The 24602-nt window shown below is 35.9% G+C and overlaps 5 protein-coding genes across 15 annotated transcripts; 1 reads left to right on the plus strand and 4 right to left on the minus strand.

Annotated features, from left to right (window-relative positions):
* Nucleotides 1-55: 55 nt before the first annotated feature.
* Nucleotides 56-3720, minus strand: LOC140825050 (tRNA (cytosine(38)-C(5))-methyltransferase 2). Of its 9 annotated transcripts, none has more exons than XM_073186550.1 (10): nt 3592-3720; nt 3390-3500; nt 2796-2840; nt 2552-2662; nt 2177-2299; nt 1686-1974; nt 1488-1582; nt 795-860; nt 603-667; nt 56-468 (listed from the first exon to the last, which is right to left on the minus strand). In XM_073186550.1, exons 1-10 carry the CDS (start codon nt 3652-3654, stop codon nt 387-389), a joined length of 1050 nt encoding a protein of 349 aa, XP_073042651.1. In that variant the 5' UTR covers nt 3655-3720; the 3' UTR covers nt 56-386. The 9 variants fall into 9 exon arrangements, 7 of the variants coding, with proteins under 7 accessions (XP_073042651.1, XP_073042649.1, XP_073042654.1 ...); XM_073186548.1 differs by having other exon boundaries at nt 1488-1567; nt 2552-2670; nt 2796-2889; XM_073186553.1 differs by having other exon boundaries at nt 795-827; nt 1484-1567; nt 2552-2670; nt 2796-2889.
* An 868-nt stretch (nt 3721-4588) lies between these two features.
* On the plus strand, nt 4589-5879 carry LOC140825052 (U-box domain-containing protein 8-like). The gene is made up of 2 exons (XM_073186557.1): nt 4589-5168; nt 5403-5879. Exons 1-2 carry the CDS (start codon nt 4761-4763, stop codon nt 5874-5876), a joined length of 882 nt encoding a protein of 293 aa, XP_073042658.1. The 5' UTR covers nt 4589-4760; the 3' UTR covers nt 5877-5879.
* Nucleotides 5880-6022: 143 nt separating this feature from the next.
* Nucleotides 6023-10664, minus strand: LOC140825051 (uncharacterized). 2 transcript variants are annotated; one of them, XM_073186556.1, is made up of 11 exons: nt 10512-10664; nt 9769-9896; nt 9301-9393; nt 9086-9187; nt 8717-8985; nt 8336-8467; nt 8061-8183; nt 7262-7390; nt 6967-7181; nt 6734-6887; nt 6023-6344 (listed from the first exon to the last, which is right to left on the minus strand). In XM_073186556.1, the coding sequence occupies exons 2-11, from the start codon at nt 9866-9868 to the stop codon at nt 6126-6128; spliced, it is 1536 nt and encodes a 511-aa protein (XP_073042657.1). In that variant the 5' UTR covers nt 9869-9896; nt 10512-10664; the 3' UTR covers nt 6023-6125. The 2 variants fall into 2 exon arrangements, with proteins under 2 accessions (XP_073042657.1, XP_073042656.1); XM_073186555.1 differs by having other exon boundaries at nt 6023-6365.
* Nucleotides 10665-14764: 4100 nt separating this feature from the next.
* Nucleotides 14765-16589, minus strand: LOC140825053 (F-box only protein 13-like). The gene has a single exon (XM_073186558.1). It carries the CDS (start codon nt 16136-16138, stop codon nt 14897-14899), a length of 1242 nt encoding a protein of 413 aa, XP_073042659.1. The 5' UTR covers nt 16139-16589; the 3' UTR covers nt 14765-14896.
* Nucleotides 16590-18779: 2190 nt separating this feature from the next.
* Nucleotides 18780-22464, minus strand: LOC140825054 (chorismate mutase 2-like). 2 transcript variants are annotated; one of them, XM_073186561.1, is made up of 6 exons: nt 22196-22464; nt 21472-21689; nt 19772-19861; nt 19525-19668; nt 19266-19358; nt 18780-19176 (listed from the first exon to the last, which is right to left on the minus strand). In XM_073186561.1, the coding sequence occupies exons 2-6, from the start codon at nt 21679-21681 to the stop codon at nt 18946-18948; spliced, it is 768 nt and encodes a 255-aa protein (XP_073042662.1). In that variant the 5' UTR covers nt 21682-21689; nt 22196-22464; the 3' UTR covers nt 18780-18945. The 2 variants fall into 2 exon arrangements, with proteins under 2 accessions (XP_073042662.1, XP_073042660.1); XM_073186559.1 differs by lacking the exon at nt 22196-22464 and having other exon boundaries at nt 21472-21887.
* Nucleotides 22465-24602: the final 2138 nt, after the last annotated feature.

Here is a 24602-nt window from a genome sequence, read left to right on the forward strand (position 1 = left end):
TGACAACAATTACATATTTAGAATATTTTAGCAAACTTACTTTCTGACAGAGATAGACCAAACCACCTTCACATGCTAATGTTAATTCAGCGTCAAACCCAACTAGTTGTTAAGTGATTCAATACATTGGAAAACCCAAGCTTCCATGGATAAAATTTGAATTTTTTTACTATTGTAGTAAGCAGCACCTAAAGCCAACATTAAAATGAGCAGAATTCTGCAAGTAAAATTACATACAATAAAAGAGGGCATATTACTCTTTACTCAAGAATTGCAAAGATGAAACAAGGTCTCTGAATATCAGTTTTTCCTTCCATCTCGTGTTTTGGTTGCTGTATTACATAGGAGGGTTTGGATCTGCAGTAATATGAATTGTAATAATAACATTATAATGTTTCGTCAGCGAAAAGATAGCATAGCAGCTGCGCCACTACTCCAACGCTCAAACTGTTACCCAGCAAAGCATAACTGCAGGAACAAAACGAAGATTATTTTCAGAAGTTGTCAACATGAGTCAATTGAGCTTTCCCTATTTGACACTCCATGCCTATTCTAAATACCGTTTTTCCCATGTTAGATAAATTACAAAAGTAGAAACATACCGTTGACGAAGACTAACATGTGGCGGAAATTTGAAATCCTCCGGAAACGAATGCAAATTGGCAACCTAGAGGCGGCGTTAAAAAGAGCACACTTTGAGGAAACAGTGATAGAAACAATAACTCCCATCATATGAGCCAAGAACTATACCAGACTACCGGTATCAGAATCACTAACAAAATAATCATGTGTACCTCCCTTGGTGTGAAATATCTCAGAGAAAGATCCTGTAATGAAGATATTTGATCTTTAACCATACCCTGCATAGTGTTCAGACAACAAGGTAATATGAATGTACATTATGACACTTAAATTGAGGATAATGGTATAAATCAACAAAGAAATTTGAGTTAAACCACGATAAACTTCAATGGACTTGTCGATGAGGAGCATGAGCAAATGATCTACTTAGTATTTCAAAATCACTAACATAAACTCGGGTTTGGATTTCACACAATCTCTACTTATATTCATATGTCAATGCGTATGCACGCAGGACCACAGATACGGCATAAAGAAAAGGTATATAAATAAATATAGATTTTATGCATGTACAAATTGTAGGACAAAATGGCTAGATATCAAAAAAAAATTGCAGTGTATGATTTTAAAAACCGTGTTCCATTCCTTGAGAAGCTTTCTCATCTTAACCAACAACCAAATAAAGTCTGTGTGAGACACAAGCTGGGATTCAGGAGAAACTGAAGACAGTTTTATGGATGCTTCTGGCAAGTGATTGGAAAGGGCTCTTGTGTTTCTAGTGATTATTATACTGCAGACTCAAGCTGAAGTTAGAGTTGGTTTATGATTATTTTTTTACTATGAAGAGTGATTGGTTATGTGTAGACGAAAATATCATAGAAGTCAGGTTTCTGATGCACACCTACCGGGACAGTTGCCAAAAGGGAACCCGTGCCTTTCACGTACCGAAAATAACTTTTTGTGAAACAACAGCAGCGCCGTGATTCTGGGAAAACAATATCTGCAATCATTTTAAGGTATTGTTTGAACGCTAAAGATGATAAATATAAGAAAATAAATGTGCTGACAAAAAATTATCAATAAGCCAAGGGAAAAAAGGATACCCATAGCACTCCCCCATCTTTCTATAAGGGCTGATGGAACATAATACTGGTTCAAAGGATTGTTGAAGGCCCTCTTTCCTTCTTTAGATTCCTCCGCATCAGAAACACAATTCTTCAAATCCAGAAAATCTTCTATCGGACGACAATTTTCGAGCAATTTATCCCAGTATCCATTTAACTCCACTCCTTCGCTAGTCACCATGTTTTCATCAGACCACAGTACAGGGCCTGGTGCCCCAAGGTAACTATTGACTTGGGCTTTACAGAAAGACAGAGGTTTCCTTTTAGCCTGAAGTTTGATTACAAAAATGGTTTGCAACTACATATTAGCAAAAGAATTTGAATAAAAAAGCAGCAAAATTTGGTAAATTTTTATTTTCAACCCAGTTAGCCTCAATCAATATCAGTCCTAGAGATATGTACATGCAAGTAGATCTGTCCATGCTAGGTAGAACATAAAAAATAAATTATAAGCGCAGAAAGAGAGATACCAGGCAAAAATATCGTGGCCGAGAATATGGCACACCAAACTGCAAAGGGCTTAGAATAAATTCTTGTGTGTTAAAAGAAATCTCTCTCAGCATAGAAATCATCTTTTCATGTGTATCAGAAGTCTGCAACAAACAGCAAAACGGGATAGATGCACAACAGTTTGGAGAAATGGTAAGAAGATGAGAATAAAAAACCAGCTAAAACTTTATTCCCCGATGCCTTTCCATTCAGTACTTAGGTTTAGTGAGATCCACGGTTATATAAAGATGCTTCACAAGAAACGAAAATCTGGAAAAAAAACCACCTAAAAACTGATTTTATGGAGAATAGATGTGATTAACCCAAACCGAGAAGTAAATGTAGCATAAACAAACCTCAAATCCAACTACATTCTCCACAAAGAGCATCAGTGGAGGCCGTGAAGTTTGCGGGATGAGTTGAAGAATTTTCAAAAAAGAAGAAGCTCTAGCATCACCTGACCCTTTCTGAAGACCTTAAAATATAGAAATTTTAAGAAGGAAACAGCGATCGACCAGGAAAACAACAATTCCATTTTCCAAAAGTAAAAAAAAAAACATAATGGTACGGAAAAAGAAAAGAGGGAAAGCAATCCATCACCTTGTCGCGTGTAAGGTTGGCAAGGGGGGGATAAAAGCCACACTTCTGCGTCATAAGAGTCGAGATCAGCAGCACTCAAGGTCTGAATGTTACCCTATCATCATAAATGAATGTAGATGTATTAATTATAAGATTGGCAAAACATTGGTACTGAAATCATAAAACAACCACAACCTGTTGTGTGTATACATATGCGTGATTATATTTTACAAAACAAAACGCGAAAATTTAAAAAGTATAAGCGAAGGATAAGACATCATCCTAACTAATGTAACAAAGACGCAGATTAACAACCCAATTTGACGCCTTCTCTCAACATTAATAATTACATATATACTGTTCCAGCTAATACAAATGGTTATCCTACTGATAAGAAGTAAATGAGATTTCTTTGAAACTGTATCCCGACTAATCAATATTCTCCGATAGTTACAAAAACTCCATCCAACTCAAAACTTCATTAATATCCATAAATTAAGTCATACAAACTTCAGAGACAACAAAAATCAGAAGAGCCCTCTCAGATTAGATCAATTAACAAAGCACAGGGTGCGTGCAACTGAGACAATAAATAAAATAAATTAAAAGTGAAACCTGGTGGGGACGGTGGCCAAAATTTTGCTCATATACATCATTCGCTGTGTCGTTAATGTCAAACGCTTCCACCACTTCCGCGTTCACTCCCGCCTTCATCAATGAATATCTCTATGGGAATCATTCACAAAAAGGTCCCGTAGTTACACGAAAATCCCACAAGTAATCCGCAAGAATAGCTAAAAAAATGAAAACGTTTTACCATGCCACCAATGCCACTGTAGAATTCCAGCACCCGCCATAATTTATCCTCTCCCTTTTCCATTCTCAATCAATCTTACAGCAAGTACCCCTCTCCACAGTGTACAAATTTCAACCTTGAAGCCAATTGACAGCGTAGCCCGTCTTAGAGTATAAATTGTCTTTTTATTGGGCCTGGGCCGACCAAATTGTCTAGATTTGGGCCTTCATTCTGAACTTTCAATCATGAATTTGGAGCAGCACCAATTCATAACCCGAATTCTATTACAGACATGACTGGCAGTCTGGCACAACCCTGATGATTTTTAAAAAAATATATTTTCTGATAAAGGATTGTTATAATTGGATGTCAAACACCATCTAGCATTCTAAACTATTATATATACACACACGGGGACATGACTGGCGCAACCCTAATGATTTTTTTTTTTTTTTCGATTTTAGTTAATTTTTTGAGGTGGTGCTGTGACACTTATGTTGTGTCAACGTAGCTCCAATATGATGTTGATGTCTAAATATCATATCATCATTTCGATTAAAAAAAGATTAAATTGTCAAAATTTAAAAATATATATTATAACTAAAATTGAACAATATAAAATATTAAAATGGCCAAGGTAGACCATATATATACTAGTTATTCTGCACACGCGTTGTGTGTGTACAATCTTTTTTATCATTATCGATAGACTAAAGTAAAAATTGACAAATTATGGCGGGACTAAATTGATATTTAATGATTGAAATAAAAATAAAAGTGTGTGTTGAAATAAAAAAAAACAAAAAAACAAAAGTGTAATATTACTATAACTGTAAGGGTAAAACTGGAAAAAAAAGATGGTGTCCTCCTTGACAGTTTTTATAAGGTGCTCAGCCTTAATAAATAGTATATATATATATATATATATATATATATATATATATATATATATATATATATATATATATATATATATATATATATATATATATATATATAAAATGAGGGTTTTCCTTGATTTATTTTGAGTGGCACTGGCGGACAATTCAAGCTTTGCCACGACCTTGTTTCCTCAGAAATTCCGACATTGCAGTAATCGAAGTCGTTCTGTTCAAAGAAACAATACATGTATGTATCTACCCTCTTCAAAAACCATTCAACTCCAGCACTGCAATCAATACGTGTAAACCATGGGAAGTCGAGTGCGCGAGGCCATCGTGGAGTGCCTCAAAGAAGTTCGATCCGATCAAGAACATGAAACCCAAGTGGCACTCCAAACACTGGTGGCAATCACAAGAGTGAGCCCGCAGAATCGGAACCTGCTTTCGCAAACAGATGGCGCCGTTGCAGCACTGGTTAACCTCTCCAAATCCCCATCCCCTGCGTCTGTTCAGATTCTCGCGCTTTCCGTTCTGTTTAATCTGTCGCTGAATCCCAACTTGAAGAACTCGCTCGCAGATATCGATAATATTACTCATCTCAACACTGTGATCCTGTCGTCCTCAGAAGAATCCGTGAAATTAGCAGCTTCTTTGCTTTGCAGTTTGGCCATGTTGGACAAAAATAAAGCTAAGTTCGGTGTTGCTGGAACCATGCAGGTTAGTAACCAAGATTATACGAGTCAGGGCCCTGAATTTACCAAAGCATAAATATTGATTCTTATGTAATATAGATCAAAAAGTGCATTTTGAGTAGTAAAAACGAAATCTAGCTGAAAAATTAAGGATCATGAAGTATTACAAGGCTAGCTATTATCGTGCGCATATCTGCATATTATTCAGTACAAACTGATTCAAATCTCTGTCAATTACCAAGAATCCTGCTTTACTCAGGTGCTCGTGAAGGCGATCTCAGACACGCGAAGCCCCGCGGCACACTATCTCCTCAGCTCCCTGGCGGAGCTGGTACAGTTCCATGGCAACTGCACTCTGGCTGTGCGGTCGGGGGCGATACCGGTGCTTCTGGAGTTGGCGGAGAGTGCCGACGGCGAGGATCTCTCCGATACATCACTGACCATTCTCGGGCTGCTAGCACGCTTCCAGGAAGGGCTGAATGAGTTGAAGAAGACAGATAGGATAGTAGCCCGGATGGTGGGAGTGTTGACACAGCTTCGCATGCAGAGTAAAGAGGGGGCATGCGAGATTCTTCTACGGTTATTTGATGAGACTGAAGTGTGCATGAAGGAAGCCATGCGACTGCCAGAATTCACGTCGGTGGTGGCGGATATCTCTGTGAGGGGCTCGGGCAAGACTAGGGAGAAGGCCGGGTTGCTCATGAAGAAGATGATGGATCCCAACTTGTATTGACAAGTGTGAGCTGGGTCACATGAGATGGTGTTTAAACGAAAAAATAATCCTTTTTTATATATAATTTTTACCAAAATTTTGATCACAATCCAATCTTACAAATAAACAAAATCTCATAAAAAATTTCATCACAAATACACAAAAAATACAGCCGCAACTTCCACAGGTCTGATGAACAAACAAAGAAATCTGCAACATTTTATGAACAAGTAAAGCGTACACCATAAATCTTTTTGTGTGTTCAGAAATTCAAGCTCTGATCACCAGCTCGTAAACATTAGAATTATTATCACCAGAAACTCGTTTCATCATTTCAAAACTCTGTCGACTACCAAGAAAATCAATCCGCTTGAACTCCACATAACCAACTTCAGCCGCTGCCTTGCTGCAGTAAGCAGCTCGAAGCCTGTCAGCATGTCTGGAGTCTGTGTGGATCGCAACCTCGATTTCCTCGGCCGACATATTCTCCTGAGTACAATTACATATAGTCTACTGATATTGTTAGTCCACCTCTCATATGCTCAAGCTTTGGATAAAAATGAATTTTAACATAACATTAGAGCCAAGCTTTTGAGGCTTTGAACTTCTAATGGGCGATCCTCTTTACATGGCTATTAAATAGGTATTGGATGGTAATATTTTGGCCTCTTTTGCCCAATAGACATCACCAATATGCAAGCTTACATCTTTTGATATTATTTCGAGTATATATTTCCGCTCTCTAGCTTACATGGGAGGGAAAGCATTAAATTGTAAAACTATCGTTGGTCCACCCTATGAGCTCGGACTTGTGAGAAACGTGTTTTTCTAACAATTGCAATGTTAGATTTAGATTGAATGAAAAAGGATATACTGACCTGGTAAAATGAGTAGATATGATCCAAAACTTGCTGACATGTAAAGCCTTTATTACTGAAAAATGTCCTTGAACATGGTCCCATCTCCGAAAATCGATCGACAGGGAACAGTATAGTAAGGAAATGGCTTTTGAATATCAACTCAGATTTCTGACTGCAAATTCCAAGCAAGCAAACTTCAAGAACACAAAACGCATAATACCAGAGAGCACAAGTTCAGAACATTAGATAACCTTTCTGCGAGTGGTCTGGATAAGTTCACAAATAAAGTATCTGATTCCTTTACATCTGGCTTCACATCAAAGAACGCTGATCCCTGGTCTTCAATGACATCGACACTTAAAGAGTCTGTATAGATACAAGCTTTTGATGTTGGATCAGAAATTGACCAACTTATGGAATCCAAAAGCCTGCTCGGTGTTATTGGACGTATTGGAGTTTGACACGTCTGAATTTGCAATAGAATAAAGCATGCCATCAAATCTGAGAGCAAAAGACTGAGACAAATATTTGAATAAACAAATATACCTGCATTCGACGATTCCTATGATTTCTGACCCCATCTTTAGCCAGTTTCGCCATCGCTTGCCGTTCTTCATGGCTGACTTTAATAGCAGAAGTGGGAACATTTCCAGGGACCATTACCCTCTTAATTTCCTGCAGATAATCCAAAGTGACTGGTGAAATTTAGAAATTTCGTGTTTGCTTTCATTTTGTTACACATGTCACACATTGATATATTAAACTAATAAAGAGTAAACTCAACAATAGACAAACTTTTTGAGATGGTACCCCTCTTAAGTTTATAAATTAACATTGGTGCTCTCGTTGAGAGTCGAAAGAGACCATCGGAAAAGGTGATTAAAAACCATCTACAGTGGGCCGCTGCAGATGTTAGGTTCTTAAGGAGTAACATTGTCTAACATTGATATATTAAATTAATAAAGAGTGTTTTATAAACTCAAGAAGTTACATCTCCCGATAGAACAGCCTTTTGGGATGGTACAACTATTGGGTTTATAAACTAACACATTTGCACAAAATAAATGGGAAGGAAGTCAAGGAACTACCAAATGAATTACTGGATTGATTTCTCTTACATTTTTTGATCATCATTTGTTATTACATAGAAAAATCACTTTTAAACGAAAAAGGAGAATAAGGGGGAGGAGGGTTTTTTCTGTGGCTGAACATGGAATAAGGGTAGCTCCAAACTGCTATACAATTTAAAGGACTTGGAGTTGCAATGTCAATCAACAATAAAGTTTTGTATAGTAATAGATGGTCAGTCCTGTATAGGGAAAAGTGAACGGAAAAGGCCATGTACCTCGTTGGAAACACCATCCTGAAATCCATCAAGCATAACTCCAGAGAACCTGGCTAAATCGGCAGATAAGTGAACGAGTCTCTGTAAACATTTCTCTTGTGCAGACTTCAGAACCCATAGTGGCTAAGGCAGGAGAAAAAATACTTAGAATGTGGTATAGATTTGAAAAACGAAAAAATTTCCATAAACGAAATATGGAATCACGAGCATATATTCATGCAAGGTCGAGAAATTTTAAAATATGATAGAGTATACATCTGGGTAGAAGCACCCACTGTAACAAGATAACTAGAGTGCCCCAGATATTTTCGAGCCGATGTTCCTTCACATACTACGTGGCTCGCTTTGCTGCCAACAAACCATTGACTTAATAAACTAGCTCCTTGTGCAGAAATAACCTCGGTGACCTGTGAATGAATGCATTATAGTTAATTTTCTTCAATAATGAGATCATTTAAACCAGAGAAGTGAAGTTCAATAAGAACGGGCATCAAATGATCTCTTATAAGCATCATATGAAAGAAGCCGAGAGTCGATGACTTAAAATTTAAAGACCACTGACCTGGTAATTTTTTAGGAAAGGTGAAGTCATATCTACAACCATCAATAAGATATTCGGAAAGTTATTTGATTTCTTGAAGAAAATCCAAGTTTACCTTGGAACGAAGTTCAGCAGGGACTTCCACGTCGATGTAAAACGTTTGACCGGACCAGAATGAAGGATCAGTTCGTCTTTTACTCTCGCCTTCTGGATACCGTGATAGGGGACATTGAATCGTGTCAAGTTGTGTGGTATGCTTAAGCAAACTGTCTCGAAGGCAAGAATTCTCAGCTCCAGCATTCTGATCGAGCCGCTTCGAATCATCAGTTTGGGCACCAGTACCTCCAACATTATTTATGCTATAGAGAGATTCATTCAACCTAACTGAAATGAAATCAACGATAAAAACACAACGTTGACAATAGAATTTGGTTCCACAGATGCAGAAAAATGTAAATACTCAACATGAAACAGCGATCGTTACCATTCCTTTTGATGCTGTCCACAAACCAGCTGAGTGTGACCAGGAATAAACCATTTGTCGGCCCATGTTTTATGGCATGTTCAAATTTATGTCCACGCAAGCTGTGATGATTGTTAAGTGCTAACAAGCAACTGATTGAGCATCAAATACCATCTCTCACTATCCTCCATTTCAACTATTCATGCAAAAAAATGAAATCTGGACAAAAAAGGATATCTGAACCACCAAATGAGTGCATCGAGGATGAAGATGGGGACTGTATTGACCTCCCAATCTCTCTGTTGCTTCCTTCACCTGTTTCCTTGTTTCTGTAGTTGATATCATATAAACATGATTAGTAAAACCAACTGCAGCATCGGTGGCATCCTCTCCATAAACTAATTTTAGCAGGAAACATTAATAATTCAAGAAGAATCTCCGTTCAGTAAACAGAAAAATTATTCCCAAGATTCCAACTTAGCAAAGTAAAGCTTCAGTTTCACAGCATCACATTTACGAATATTAACAGAGTCATGATGATTCAAATGCTGATTTCCTGGTCAGCATCTAATCTTCGACACCTTGGTCTATTGGTTTACAATTCAAGTTACTCAAGTTCAGTCGAATGGTACGCAATCCAGAATCAAACACAGTACGAACATTATAGTAAAAAAAACAAAATAAGTAGCAATAAATCTTTCCACCTTTAGAGAGCCCGGTTACGCAGATGACAAGGCCGGATAAAGGTCCGTGGTAATCCACTGGAGTTCCCAAAGTAATAGAGGCAGTTGAAGCAGGAGACATGGACTCCAACGGAGAGGAGTTAATGCCCCTGAATGAGGAAGAAAAATCAAAAAATCTCCTTGAACACCCCTTACCGTTTATCAACTCCACTCTTCCTCCCCGTCCCCAAATACCACCACCCATATTTAGAACAGCTTCAACCAAATTCGCAATAAAATGCAATGCAAGGGGACTACTTATCTGAAAATTAAGATATTTCGCAAAACAAATAGGTCGGGTCTCTTCAGGAAAAAAAAAGTTGAAGAGTTGTATACATGCAAGAGAATAGAATATACCGCCGCAGTGCTTATTATTTGAAACACCGAAGATACAGAAGCATAAATGGTGTCCTTTATATGCTTTTTTGGAACAAAAAGTGGGTCAATGGAGCATTATAAGCAGAGAGAATACATGGATTTTGAAATTTTCATTAAAAATCAAATCTTTTGTCATAAACTGAGAAGAAAGGCAAAGAATGAAGCAAAAGAACCCATAAATTTTCCAAAATCACATTTTTTTCAAACATTAATCGGGAATAATGGGCGGGCAATGTGAAGCTAGAGTAAAATTGAAGAAGAATCTTCATAGCAACTTTTTTGAATTGTACTTTTGCTTTACAGAGAGTTTAAATAAAGTGAATATCGGCGTGAATCATCAAACTTACTTTAATTTCTCTTTATTTATCTTCGCTCTATGTTTTCCGGGGCAGGATGACGCTCAACGACGCGAGAGCCCTTAGCCGGTGACTTTGGCGACTTGCATTTGCTTTTGAATTCAATGGACGTCCGTTATTTTCCTTTCTGCCCTTCCATTTTATTAGTTCGCATTTTCTGAATTGAATTGTTAATAAATGGTCATTTTACTAAAAAATATTTTGATAACTAAATATGTATTATCTTTGTTATTATTATTTATTAAGTTAAAATATCTATAGAAACTAATTTTTATGTGTTAGTGAAACCTTTTTGGAATTTCAGATATATCATTTTACCACCTAACTTCATATTTAAAATTTCTCTTTTTGTTTTATTTTAATTCCAACAATTTTAATATTAGCATTGCTATATCATTGGATCCATCCAACTATCGTACATTAATATTACCATTGCTATTATCGTAACAGGTTCTATTTTTTCCATCTTGTCTTTATTCTTTGCATAAATAGTTTGCTTCTTAATTTTGCCTTTTATCTTGACTTTGTTAATTGTTTTGGGATTTTTCAACACATAGCAATCAATTAAAGTCTTTTATCTGATAATTTATTTGATTAACAAGATTTGCAGACTCTGAGATAGTTCGAGGTTTTACTCGGTACACTGGCTCAATTGGTACCAGGATTGTGCTAAGTAACTATATATCCATGTGGTCTTAGGTTCGATCTTGGGAAGACACATACTCCATTTCATGGGCTGGAGGAGTTCTATGAGTAACCCGTACGACGTCTATGGAAAGCCCGTGAGGGAAAAGACCCTATAGAGAGAGCCCAAGATCGGGATAAGCCTTGGGTCGATCGGGCAGTGGGCCGTATGGACGGTCTACTGGACCTGTAAAAATAAAGTTATGAATTTTCATATACTAATAAAAAAAAAATCAGTTATCTGACCACTCAAAGTCCTCCGGTCATTTCCAAAGTGGTGCATTTTGTTGGACTACAACCCATCACAAAATTACAAAGTGATGTGCGTAACGTGGACATGCAAACAGTGACTTAGTGCAAAGAAGATTGATTGTACTGAACAAGAAAATTGACATTTTTTTGGAAGTTCAATGGAAAGTTTACCAGTTAAACATCACTCACTATCCTCCAAATCGATAAAGACTATTGCACTGAATGCGCTATCTCCAACAGAACTGCTCAAATACTTATCTCCAAACGAATATTTGTAGTTGATTGTACATCATACAATGTGGGAGAAAGAAACAAAGGCAACCCCCAAACGAACATCTGTAATTTATTGTACATCATACAATGTGGGGGAAAGAAACAAAGGCAATCGTGTCAGGTGCACACTTAATCATATGCTTTTGCCCTATTCATGTCCAAATCTCATAGAGAATATACATTAACAAATATAGGATGTAAATGAATCAATTTGCTCACGAATAGAGCTCGGTGTAAAAAGCTCGTTCAACATCATCTGTGAATATTATCGAACCGAACTCGAGCTTAAGAATATATATTTGGTTCGTAATATCGTGAGTTTGAACTCTGCTAGTTTGTTGAGATATTTTATCGAGTAATGAATGTAGCATTGGAAAGCAGCGTATTTTGTTCCACATTGAGGTTGTAGTGAAAGAGAAGACATGTTTAAATTGCTATAAAATGAGAAAAATACTCCTTAAATTTTCATGTATTAGTTGTCATTTTGGCTAAAAATACTCAAAAAAGATCGAAAATGAGTTTGTTTGATGACCTTGAAAATGATCAAATGTAATGGTTTTCCATTAACTTTTAATATTTATAATAGAATTTTTAAATATTCAAATAAATGCAGATGATATATCATATCCGTCTAAAATGTATAGATTTTTTTTTAAACATATTAATATTTTAATCATGCGATGCACATATTGTTATTTTATGTAAATAAAAGCATATGATATACAATTTCCGGCCCGAATGTATAGAGTTGCTTGTTTTTAAACATATTAAAAATGTTATTGAACGAATTTTTTATTTTATTCTTATTAAATAATTCAAGAAATGATTATATGTATTTCAAGACTTAGTAAAATAGAAATATATATTAATAAAAATAAGAAAAAATTATGCTAAACATAAATCTGACCTATATATTTAGGAAAATCGAAAAACAAAATATAGCATGTACTTCTGGGTTTTGAGACTTTGTGTGAGTATGAAGGGAAAAATTTATTTATTTATTATTTCAATATTGGTGAGGCACACGTGTATTTTTGGCAAGGACGTTACACGTTCCAAGAAACAGTGAATCCCCTAATTTCCCTCCATTCTATTGTCTAGTCAAATTTGAAACAAGCAACACGTACCTCTCAATCTTTGCAGATGGCACCGCCCAATCCCAACACAAAGCCCAGGATCAATCCAATCCTTCTTCCTTGGAATGTTTGGATCTGCAACAAGAGAATATGCAATGGCTTACATTAAATGAACAAGAGAGCCGTATTCATGTTGTGCCCATGTGGACATGGTAAATATATTTCCTTAATATGTCAAGCTCATGGATGGATCACATAAATTTTATTTGTCGTCGAAGTAAGACATAATTGTGTTGGGTTCACAGGTTGACACCAACTTTTCATTTGTGTAATTTAATTTATGTATGGCTATTTCCTTCAATTTCTGACAGGGTCGATATAGTCTGATAGTTGCCTTCTCCCCCACTGGCCGATCATTTGGAAAAGGAAAGAAGTCTACCGGGAAAATGTGGCAGCAGGGCACCATTATAAGGTGAACTAATTTACCAACATTACAAAATATTTATGTAAAAGAGTTTATTTTTCCGTTAACATAGTAAAATTAATTATGCCTAGCGAACACCAATTGGTGCCATGCCACTATCAGTTCACTGAAGTTAAGTTGCATTAGGTCTAGCTCGAGTTTTTGTGTATATGGATTTATTGTTTTAAGTAGTAACTGAAGCTTGAACTTCGATTTTTTCACTACATTTCCTTCAGGTACGAGGTACCATACAGTGAACATAGCAGCTTCACGGAGCTGAGGGAGTTTGTTAAGCTAATTTCTCCAGTGGATATAATCCATAGTATCAATAATCATGACCGAGATTCCCATAATTCGATGATATCTCATCTCTTAGCTTAGGCCGTAAATGTCTTTCATGTTTATTAACGAGGTACAATGTTAGTTATATTTGCATGTTGGTTTTACAATGAGCAATTTTGGTTAGTTTGAGTTTATGAAATACAGGGAATGTACAAATCTTGTCAAAATAGGTTCACGTACGCATTCCACAGTCCCATGTGTGTCTTGCGGCTGCTATAATATATCTTTATCCGTGTTTAACAATAGTCTGTTAGTATTATTTCCAGATACGTGACCCATGGCTAAAGTCTAAATGTACCGCAAGATATGAAAGGATATTTAGTTCTTGTTATCAACAAACTCAAATCACACCAAAAGCACCTCACAACTTAGTTACTTTCTCGAATAAAACACCAAAAGCTACTATAAATTGTACACTGCCATTCAAATCCCCAACTCCAAACAAGATTTATTCTCTGATACCCTCTTCATAAAAATACAAAAAATCATGAACAAAATAATGATCAATCCCTCAATGATTTTCCCAATTCTTTTACTAGTCACCCTCACAATTTCTATGGCCTCAGCAACCGAGCATGCTATACACCCTCACAACAGGAAAGAAATATATTTCCAGAAGCTGGCAGCACGTGATGCAATCACCCTTAGCATTCGGGAGCTCCAAGAAATAAGAAAATTTGTAGACTTGATTCCCAGACTAAAAAACAAGCAGATGCTCAATTCCCAAACTTTGAACCTTCTGTTCAATGTGGATGGCCTGGTTTTCAAGATGGGAGACTTGAAATCCACTCTGCACAGGGTGCGGCACCTGAGGGGTGACCGCCTAATGTTCGAGGCGTACACGCTGAGGAGAAAGATGTCTCACATTGTTAGTTTGGGGAAGATTTGCAGCAACTCACTTGTAAATAATGTGGATCTCATTGTGCTGTCAATGCTTAATAGAAAGTTTGAGGATCTCGCTATGGTTGTTGAGTATGCCGTATGTCGTGTTTTGGAGCTTGAAACAGGACACTTTTGACGCTAAGCAATAGGCTCGAAAATATGTAAATTTTGGTATGTTATTAATATGTGCTTGGCAATAAGCTCTTGATACATACATCTCTTGTATGTTATATATATGCTAGGTATTAGTTAAATATGCTGAAGAATTCGTATGTAGCCGATCATAAATAAAATATGTAATGAAAGATTTCATAATTTTTTTCCTAAATCATACAAATACTGCAAAGAAGTGAATAAAATAAAACAAAAGAAAAAGGGCCTTTTAAGTGTGTCGATTCTTCTTCTCAGATGTCAGCTTCTATCCTAGGCTCAAAAGAGAAAGCACAAACAAAGTCTCTGGCTTTATCATCTTCTGTGTGGTAGTGTGGCAATTCAATCCATTCGTTTCTGACCAAATTGCACATAACATAACTACATACTTCTGCAGAATACAAACACACTAACATCTCATCACCAGCTCCACTGCAATTTATGTCCACTTTCTTGCCATAAAACTTATGCGAACTTGCTGGTGGCATTGCTGCAATCTGCTGCCAAGCATGCATATTTTCATCCCATTTCCATACCCGAAGACTGGCGCTTTCAAAGAATTCCGAAAGCAAAACAACGTACATCTGGCCCCCACACTCAACAATATCAATTGAAAATTCTGAAAAAACAGGCAGTAGCCTCGGGTACTCGAAGAATAACTTGTGGGTAAGGTTGCAGGACACCACCGTGCCGGAGGAGCTAAGGAAATACAAAATTTCGTCTCCATTTTCAACTGTGAGTGCCGCTGAGTACTGCCTAAATGGGCTCCTCTGCATATCTGCGGACACTACGTTACCACTGGTCAAGAAATACTGCGAATGATAATCGTTTTTTTCTGCTTCAGCAGAGTTGTTGATCTTTTGGTTGAGGGAAATTTCCTCTTCCCATAGATCAGTATACGAGTTGTACATCTTGAACGAGAGATTTGGGAGTTGGTCCAAGATTAAAACAAGCTTGAATCTTTCGGAATTCGCCGCCATCGAAATGGAAAGAATGGGTTGCTGAGAAATTGAATTTAGCGCCGGGAGGAGGCGGGTAGATCCGGTGACAGGGTTGCTGACAGTAAAATCACCATTTGTGGAGTGGAAACAAATCAACCCACCTGATGCAGCAACGGGTATGGAATTGCTGCAAGTTTCCTGATTCTTTTTCGGGTGGACCAGAGGCAAGGGATTCAATTTTTTCCATTTCTTTTCGGCAGAATCGAATACTACTGGATGCTGGCTAAGGTGGGGATCAGAATCCACCATGAAAAAACATGGATCACGAAAAGGAACTTGAGAACAAGCGAGCCTGAAGGTGGCAGAATCCGCCACTGATTTCCATTTCTTGCACACTGAAGTCAGGCGTAAAAAAGTAGATGTAGGCAGCCATGAAAGAACTCTTTCAAGAAGATCTTGATTGAGTTCTTGAAGCAAAGATCTTGAATCCTCGCAGATTTCAAGAAACTTTCTCTTCTGTTTCTCTCTCAGAACAAGATTCTCCCCAATCTCCATTTCATGGAAGAAAGAAACAAGAAAACGGGGGTAGCACGATCAAAGAATAAGAGTATTCTTGTTTGAGGCCTGTTGGGGTAGCTTATGTTGAGGAAGTTCCGTGGGAAGCTCAGATTGAACTCATTTTATACCCAAGGATTCATGGGTTGACAAAGAGTAAAGCAAAAGATTGCATTTTGACAAAAGATTTGTTTAAGAATGAGGCACGGGAGGGTGGGATGTTGTGGGAAAAAGAAAAAGCTGAAAAGGTTATGATAAGTCCTTAGTGTTAAATAAATAACAGAGGATTTAATTCTCACGAGGAAAAAGAGAAGTCCTTAGTGTTATCACGGCGCCGATGGGGTTTCCACTGGGGACTTTTGGTGACAAAAGTGAGTAACAAAGGGACCCTATTAACACCTTTTTTTATCTCTGATTTTAGGTCCATCGACGTTTAGATATCAAGAAAGAAGGATCAGTTTGCACATTTGATGGCAAATGAGACTAATTGAACGCTCAAGTTTGGACCTTGTCGTCTAATATACTATTGAGTTGAGATTTTAGGTACAAGTGTGAAAGAGGTGGGGTGGCTGAGCATTCGAAAGTTGACCAAACAAACATATGTTGACATTTTGCTTGCAATGACTTGAGAGGAATCTATCCCTCGTGTATTCGATTTTCTTTTCCTCTTCTCTTTGAATATTTTAATATTGTCATTCTTGAAGTCAATGCAGAATCCAAAGCAATTGACTTTTGTTTCCAGACATGCAGAAAGTAGGCAAAATGGGCTTTGGATGCGTGATAATAATGATTAATAAATCAGAGAAAAGCCATGGATTACGGCTTTTGGTGCTTTCTCGTGTGGTCTCGTCAAATGATGTGTTTGTCTGTATAGGGGTGGGGTGAGGGCTGATATAGTTGAGGTCTAATCTCGTGAGAGTTGACGAATTGCATTATTAAAAAACTAAATAAACCGAATTGAATTAAAATCGTTTACTGTGTTATGCATTCCGAGTTAATCGATTTTTTGGGAAAAAATTGTAATACATTTTTAATTAAAAATAATTAATATTTAATATAAAAATTTACATTTTATTAATAAATTGCTTTACATAATTTAGCTTTTTTATTTAAAAAGAAATTAAATCAAACTGTTTAATACTTTAATATACGATGATGCTAAAAATATTTAGAAATGACAAAAGTAATAAAATTTAGAATATTAATAAAAAATAATAGTATTAACAAAATTAAGGACGAACAAAACTTATGTTAATTAGTTTGATTTTAAATGATTGAATTACATTGACGTCCCCGTTAGTTTCGTTTAACTAAATTTTTGTTTATCCTTAATTCTATCATAAATTTAAGATATTGATGTTAAATAAATTATAAATCGATAATAATTTATTTGATAAAAATAATAATATTCCCATTCATCAAATATAAACGGGCAACATTCAGCCCAATTAGGTGAGTTGAATTATGTTTTGTCCATACTGTCCTTATATTTAATTTTTGTATGTTTTATTAGTTATTATTATTATTTGCTTTATATTAAATTTGTTTGTTGTTCATATTGTCCTTGTATTATAAATTTTGTCTTTTATTAATGTTGTTAAATTCAATTCGAGTTCTTCGATTTGTTAGTTAAAAGTTAAATTTCATAGTTAAAAATTAAATTTTATATTGTCAGTGTATTTTATTAATTACGTTAATAATTAAATTTGTGTTTTGAAGAATCCCAGATAATGAAGCTGTCAGAGAAGGAATGATGATAGATAGGTTATGAATTGTCGGGCCAATTGAGGAGGACAATGCTGGAGGGGGAACAGGATAAGCTAATGAAAAGTCCCGAGCAGAGGGGACTGAAGCTGTTTTTGAGAGAGAAGAGGGAGGAGGAGCAACTAATGGCAAGACCTTCGGAAAGCGATATGTAGTTGTTGAGGGAGAGGGAGGAGGAGGGGGAGGCAGAGGAAAAGATAATAGAGATGGTGATTTAGCTTTCTAAGAAAGGTGGCGGAAGAGGAGGAGGTGGAGATATACTTTGTATAGACGGAAGTGTCTTTTTTACAGAGGGTGGAGGGGGGGTCTGATGATGGGTTTCTGGAATAAGAATTGGACATGAAAAAGATTCGGGCAAAAAGAACCTCTGAGTGGGGTCAATACAGGGAGTAGAAGCCATCTCTGAGCAGCAAGATGGAGAAGAGACTGGGGATGGAGAAAATGATTGTCCATGGGAAGACAAAGATGTAGGGTATGCAGTACAAGGTGGGGGAGGAGGTGGTGGATGAGGCATTGGCAACTGCAGTCTAATGTGACCTGACATTTTACAGTCGAGGCAAAATTCTATGATTGGCAGTACTGGAACAGATGAGTAAGGGTTGGATTGAGAAGGCTGTGGTGAAGGTGGAGATGATGTTACTGATACCAATGCTTGTAGTGGCGGAGACTCTTGTCTTAATTGAAGAAGCGATGGTGTTGGTAGATTAGACTGAATACCTGACGATTTTGAGTGATGCATTTGACAAGTAGCAGGTAATGAAGGTGAAGATAGAGATGGGGGTGAATAAGGTGGCACTTCTAATTATCTTAAAAATAATTTAAAATTAAAACCTGGAAAGCCTATATTGAAGGGAGCATTTCATTAAACGCCACCGAAACATCATAATAAACTTCATTAAAAAAATAAGGGAGAAAATGTGAAATGTTCCCTACACATTGACATTACAAAGATCCAATATTTATTCCAAAAACCTCTTCAATTCCTAACTATGTAAGAAGGCTTCATAGATCATTTGAAGATTGTTGTATGCTACAAATGACCTTTACTCGAGACGACGAAGAAGGTATTCAACTTCAACAAATTTTGTTAATGGCATCACCCATTCTTCATATAACTGAGAAACAACAGAGGGGTTAACCTTGTACTTGCCATCAGTGTCGTTTTCTTGGAGATCCACATCTTGACCGAATATCATTGCTTTTTTTGCCACCCTTTTCTTTATCGCCTTTTCCACACTTGGAAAAGTTAATAACTCCATTAAAGCTTCTCTGTTCTGCTAGAATTCAAGTTACATATGATTGGATACTGCTTCTTCTTCTTGGGGGTTTATAATTTTGAAATATAAGTGAATTGTGTTTTTACCTTAGCATGTACAGCTGGAGTATAGTCTGCGGGGGCATCTCTGAATTTAACCTCGGCTACAAACTTTCCCAAGTGAATCCTTCTTGAAAGTGCCTAAAAATATGAACGTTGCATTGCGACTTGAGAAATCGTAGAAATATTAGCAAGTTTCAGATGATCTTCCACCAGACTAGTCTTTAACTTTGAACTCCGCTCTTATCTTACCATCCAATATTCATTTTGCGGGTAAAAAATTGTTTACGCATATATTTTTCTTTACCTGCAAACAATCTAAATCACTGACTGCAGTGGCGGCATAGTTCCCATCATCTCCCTCACTAGTAATCAAAGGTAGCAATTTTTTGAGGTAAAAATGTGAGATTTTGTCATTTACGTTAATGGAAGCTCCTGCAGGATGCAAGATCTGGAACAATGCATTAGTGTAAAAGAAAACATATGAATCGATACAGAATACTGGTAAAATTGCTGAGATAATCTCAAGACTTCAGTTAATCATCAATCATTACCTGCGTAGAAGAGTTGAGACTTTGCACCAAAGGAGCTGGTAACTTATCTGGGAAAAAGGCGTTCTCTTCTGGAGATGTGTAACGACCAGCCTGAGAACAAACCAGTGGAAAGTTTTACTCGTAAACTTCACACGATGATAAACATTATTCATATAGGCTTCTAATTCAACATCCACTGGATTCGTTTTCATATACGAAAATATTGAGACCAACACCCCCGTAGTCCTAGATGTACACTTTTTATGTTGTATGGCCATTAAAGACATCGGCAAAAAATGTCTATTAACATGATTCTTCTTTTTAAATCTTACAGAAACACCATGTTCTTCTGTCAGTTTGGCTGCAGAGGAATGAAAGCGAACCGACCAAACTAATCCTAAGAGCTAATTTTCGCCATATCACTGAGATGGATTCTGCTGCTTCCTTCGAGTATCACTCCGCCACGCACTTGAAAGACAAAACGAGGAAAAAAATACTGATGTAACACGCTTGTGCAGAGAAAATGGGTAACAACACTGCGAGGCAATGGTTTTTAAATTTCTTTTTCTTTGTTTTTGAACCAGATGCACCATATGATAAGACACCCGCCACAACCACAACACACTTGCTCAAAGCAAGCGACCAACCTTGCACGGCTTGATCAAAATCAAAGTAAATTTTCTAACTACAAAATTCCTATTTATAGCTTTATATACATTCGTAGCTTGCTTTGTGAAAAAACTCCAATTTTATTTAATAAAAATCCAACCATAATTATTGAAGGCATAACGCCTACTAAGGTGCAACACATGTACTCTGGATCCTATGGCTCTTGGCACAAATCAAAGCACGCACGTTGAAGTTGAACCACGCTGAGAAATGGTATTATCAAATTTTGATGTAAGAAGAAATTGTACGATATTGCATAAACATAAACTTTACAAACCATTAAAAAATTCAAGCAATCATAAATGATTATTATATTGGGTAGGACTTGAAACTTAAAAAAGTACACAATCCTTTCATTCAAGGTGCATTCAAGTTGCCTTGGCCCAAAGAAGCCAAAGTTGACCACAAAATCATGGACGAATCTTCCAAAAATTTGAGCTTGGCATATTTCAAGATAACTACAAATGATGGTTCAAACTCCGCACCAGGGCCAAAAACTCATCAACCAAGCCATATGAATTACAAAAATTAATACATCCCAATTATTCCTGAAGAAACATAAATAAATATATATATATATATAAATACATAATTTTGTTATGATACCCAGTATCCATCAACAATACCAACATCAATGATGTGATATTCATTAATTAAATATATCATTTTGAAACATAACATGAATACTTAAATCGATTCTTGTAAAAATAAGTTGTTGGTTCGAAATGCTCATTTGAATAATAATATAAAGAAGAATAAGTCATCTCTGTGTGTGGTTCTATATATATACACACAGAGATGACTTATTCTTCTTTATATTATTATTCAAATGAGCATTTCGAACCAACAACTTATTTTTACAAGAATCGATTTAAGAATTAAAAACATTCATATTGTCACTATCGAAAAAATAATAAACTACTGGGTTAGTTAGTCAGCTTTTTGTTGGCACATACTAACAAAATTCACACATTTTATGACCATAATCCAGATCAGTTCCTTTAAAATTGGAAAATAAAAAAGAAATGAAAAGGGAAAGAAGAAGAGTATACCTTGGCCTGAAGAGCTTCGGATTCTTTGAGAAAGAAATCAAACAAAGAATCCGATGACTCGGGAACACACTTTTCCTCGTACAAGGCCAGATTTCTGGGGTATTTCGCTCTCTCAATCAGATAGAAGATAATGGTGTCTTCTTGGCGAACCAAGCTCTTTCTCAGATAATCAAGATTCAACAGCTCATCAATTCTGGTGCTTTGCGCCATTTTACAGACTACAGCAATCAATATGAACGTTAATACTGCGCTATTGAAGATCCGAAACATCAAATGAAAGAAGGCCGAAAGAAGGGTGTCGATGAAATTATGAAAGATTGGATAATGATTGGAAAATGTGAAGGGGGAAATGTGGATTTTGAAGTGAGGGATGGCGTTGAAGTATCGCCAATAAAAAGAAAACGAGTGGGTGGGTGAAGGGTTGACTTCGTGAAGAAACCTTTTTCTTTTTGCTTTTTAATTAATGTACACAGTATTCAACGGTTTTTAAAAAATGTTTATCAAATTATAATGTCAGCATATAAGGTACACTTTTTTGACGTTTGCCTGTTCAATAAAGTACGTAATCTAATTTACAAACAATCGATTCAACTTTTAATTAGTTTTTCCATATCTTTGGTATGAAAATATTTCGATAGAACAAAATTTGCGGAATCTTCTTCTGTACAGAGACGGTATGAATTATGAAAAACCAACAAAAAAGGCCAGCAATAGAAGACGATACCTCTGATTTTCCTTGTGATATCGTGCAAAACATACTCTCAAGACTACCCGTCAAGTCTCTTCTCCGATTCAGAACCTGCCGCAGATCATGGAGCGCCACGATCAAGGATTCGGGATTCGCCAAGATTCACTTTTAACCAATCAAATACGTCCAACTCCCAATGGTTCTTTTGACAGCTTCATCTTTTGATGGGAAATATAGATTGATCAAGTCTGAACGCCAGGAATTTGAGGTGCAATCGGCGGTTCAATTTCCATCGAAAGAATTCGAGTCTGCCAACCTTTAGATTTATTCAAGGGCTCTTTTAGCCCAACTTGCCAGAAGTATGTGTTACTGAACCCATGACAAGAAATTACTCGATCCTTTCTTGCCCCCCCTCCGTCCATGGTCGTCGTTCCTTAAGTTATGGACTTTGCTTTATAAATATGAAGATGATTATAAAGTTATAGTTGTTCTAGAAGGATGAAAATACTTGGTTTATTCCACTAAAAACGACAGTTGGGCTGAGAGACAAAGCGAATTTAGAGGATATGTAAACCTACGAGGGACTTATGCTGAAGGAGTTGTATATTGGATTTTGTACCTGGCTGGATCATTTCACAGCATGATATCTTTCGATCCTGAAGATAACTTGTTAAAGAAACTAGGGAATCCCGAAAAGAAGTTTCTTTTCTTGGAGAACGATGGAGGAAATTTATGTTTCTACACATGTGATCTAGAGATGAGGATTGCAGCATGGTTGCTGAAAGGCAGTAAATGTTGGATGAAATTAACAAGAGCAGCAAGTGATCCATTGATATTCTTATTTCCTGGCATGCCAATGTGCATGACAAGCGATAACGAGGTTGTGTTTTACGGTGATCAAGTTGGTTAAGGAATTTCCAGGTTGCCATAGAGTGGATTGGATTAGCATTTTTGATAGATTAGTCGAGTTTGATGCATAAAAAAAATTAGATCTTCATGATTCATATTGTCTATTTGACATCGATATTTTCGATTTTATCTTTTTAGCAACATTTGTTTTATCAATTGTCATGCATTTTAATACGGCAAAAACTTGTGTGAGACGGTCTCACGGGTCATATTTGTGAGACGGATCTCTTATTTGGGTTATCCATGAAAAAATATTATTTTTTATGCTAAAAGTATTACTTTTTATTGTGAATATATGTATGAATGACCCGTCTCACGGATTAAGATCCATGAGCGATCTCACATGAGACCTACTCTTTTAATACAGCTTACCTAATTCATTCACAGGTTTTTTTTATCCATCCATTCCAACATTCTTTTTATTTTATTAAAACATTCCTTACATAAGAGTAAAATGAATGAAAATACAAATTATGCTGAGTATCTTAGTTTGGAAAAATATAATATGTTGTTAAAATTTAATTTTTTTATTATGCGACATATATGTCGCTTAAAACACATTAGAGAATACAATTATCAATTTATTTTTCGGTTTCTAATTATTTTACAAATATTTTTTGTGTGGTGTTTTATAAAATTTTATGACTAATAAAAAAAAAGATGTCTTTTAAAGGGAAATACAGTCTAGGTCAGTAATGGACTACGGCTGTCCCAATTTTATGAACACAAAAACTTTTCGAGATGTTAATTTTGTGAGACGAATATTTTATTTGGATCATTCATTAAAAAAAATTACTTTTATTATAAATATGAATAAAATTGACTAATCTTGCAAATAATAATAAGTGCACAAAAGATCTACTCATGAAATACCATCAATGGAATCCATGCAATTGCAGAAATCGTATTTTCACACTCAATTTCAAGTTTTCTTAATTTTTTTAGTACACTTAAATTTAATTTCAACTCAACTTTATCGGAATCATAATAACTGTAAATATTTATTTTTTCAAAAAACAAACACAAATAACTAAAATAAATCATCATCATTAATATCAAAAAATTAATCATTTATTTTTATTGTTATCTGAACAATCTTTATGAATTAAAAGAATAATATTCATATTGTGTTAATTTACTGTAATATAGTAAATATAAATAACAAATTTATATATATATATATATTTGACCCAAAAAAATAAATTTATATTGTAAAAAATTATCAAGAAACACATGAATAATAAAAAATATTATATTGGACAAAAAAGAATTAATTTTTTATATTAAGGAAAAAATACACGAAGAATAAATTTATGTTATGTCAACTTACGGTATTATATAATATATATTTCTTTTTGAAAATTATGAATGCTTGAAAAAATTGGTCCAAATAACTCTACATTTGCATATAAAACTAAAGTCATCGACTCTTTATAGTTTGATTTCATAAAATATAACTTGTCTTCTAGCATCGTTGTATTTATGTATGGCTATACAATGTGTCTTATCAGACAGGTGACAAAGAACATAGGAC

Source organism: Primulina eburnea, chromosome 3 (genome assembly GCF_022965805.1).
Source record: "Primulina eburnea isolate SZY01 chromosome 3, ASM2296580v1, whole genome shotgun sequence".
Lineage (NCBI taxonomy): Eukaryota > Viridiplantae > Streptophyta > Magnoliopsida > Lamiales > Gesneriaceae > Primulina > Primulina eburnea.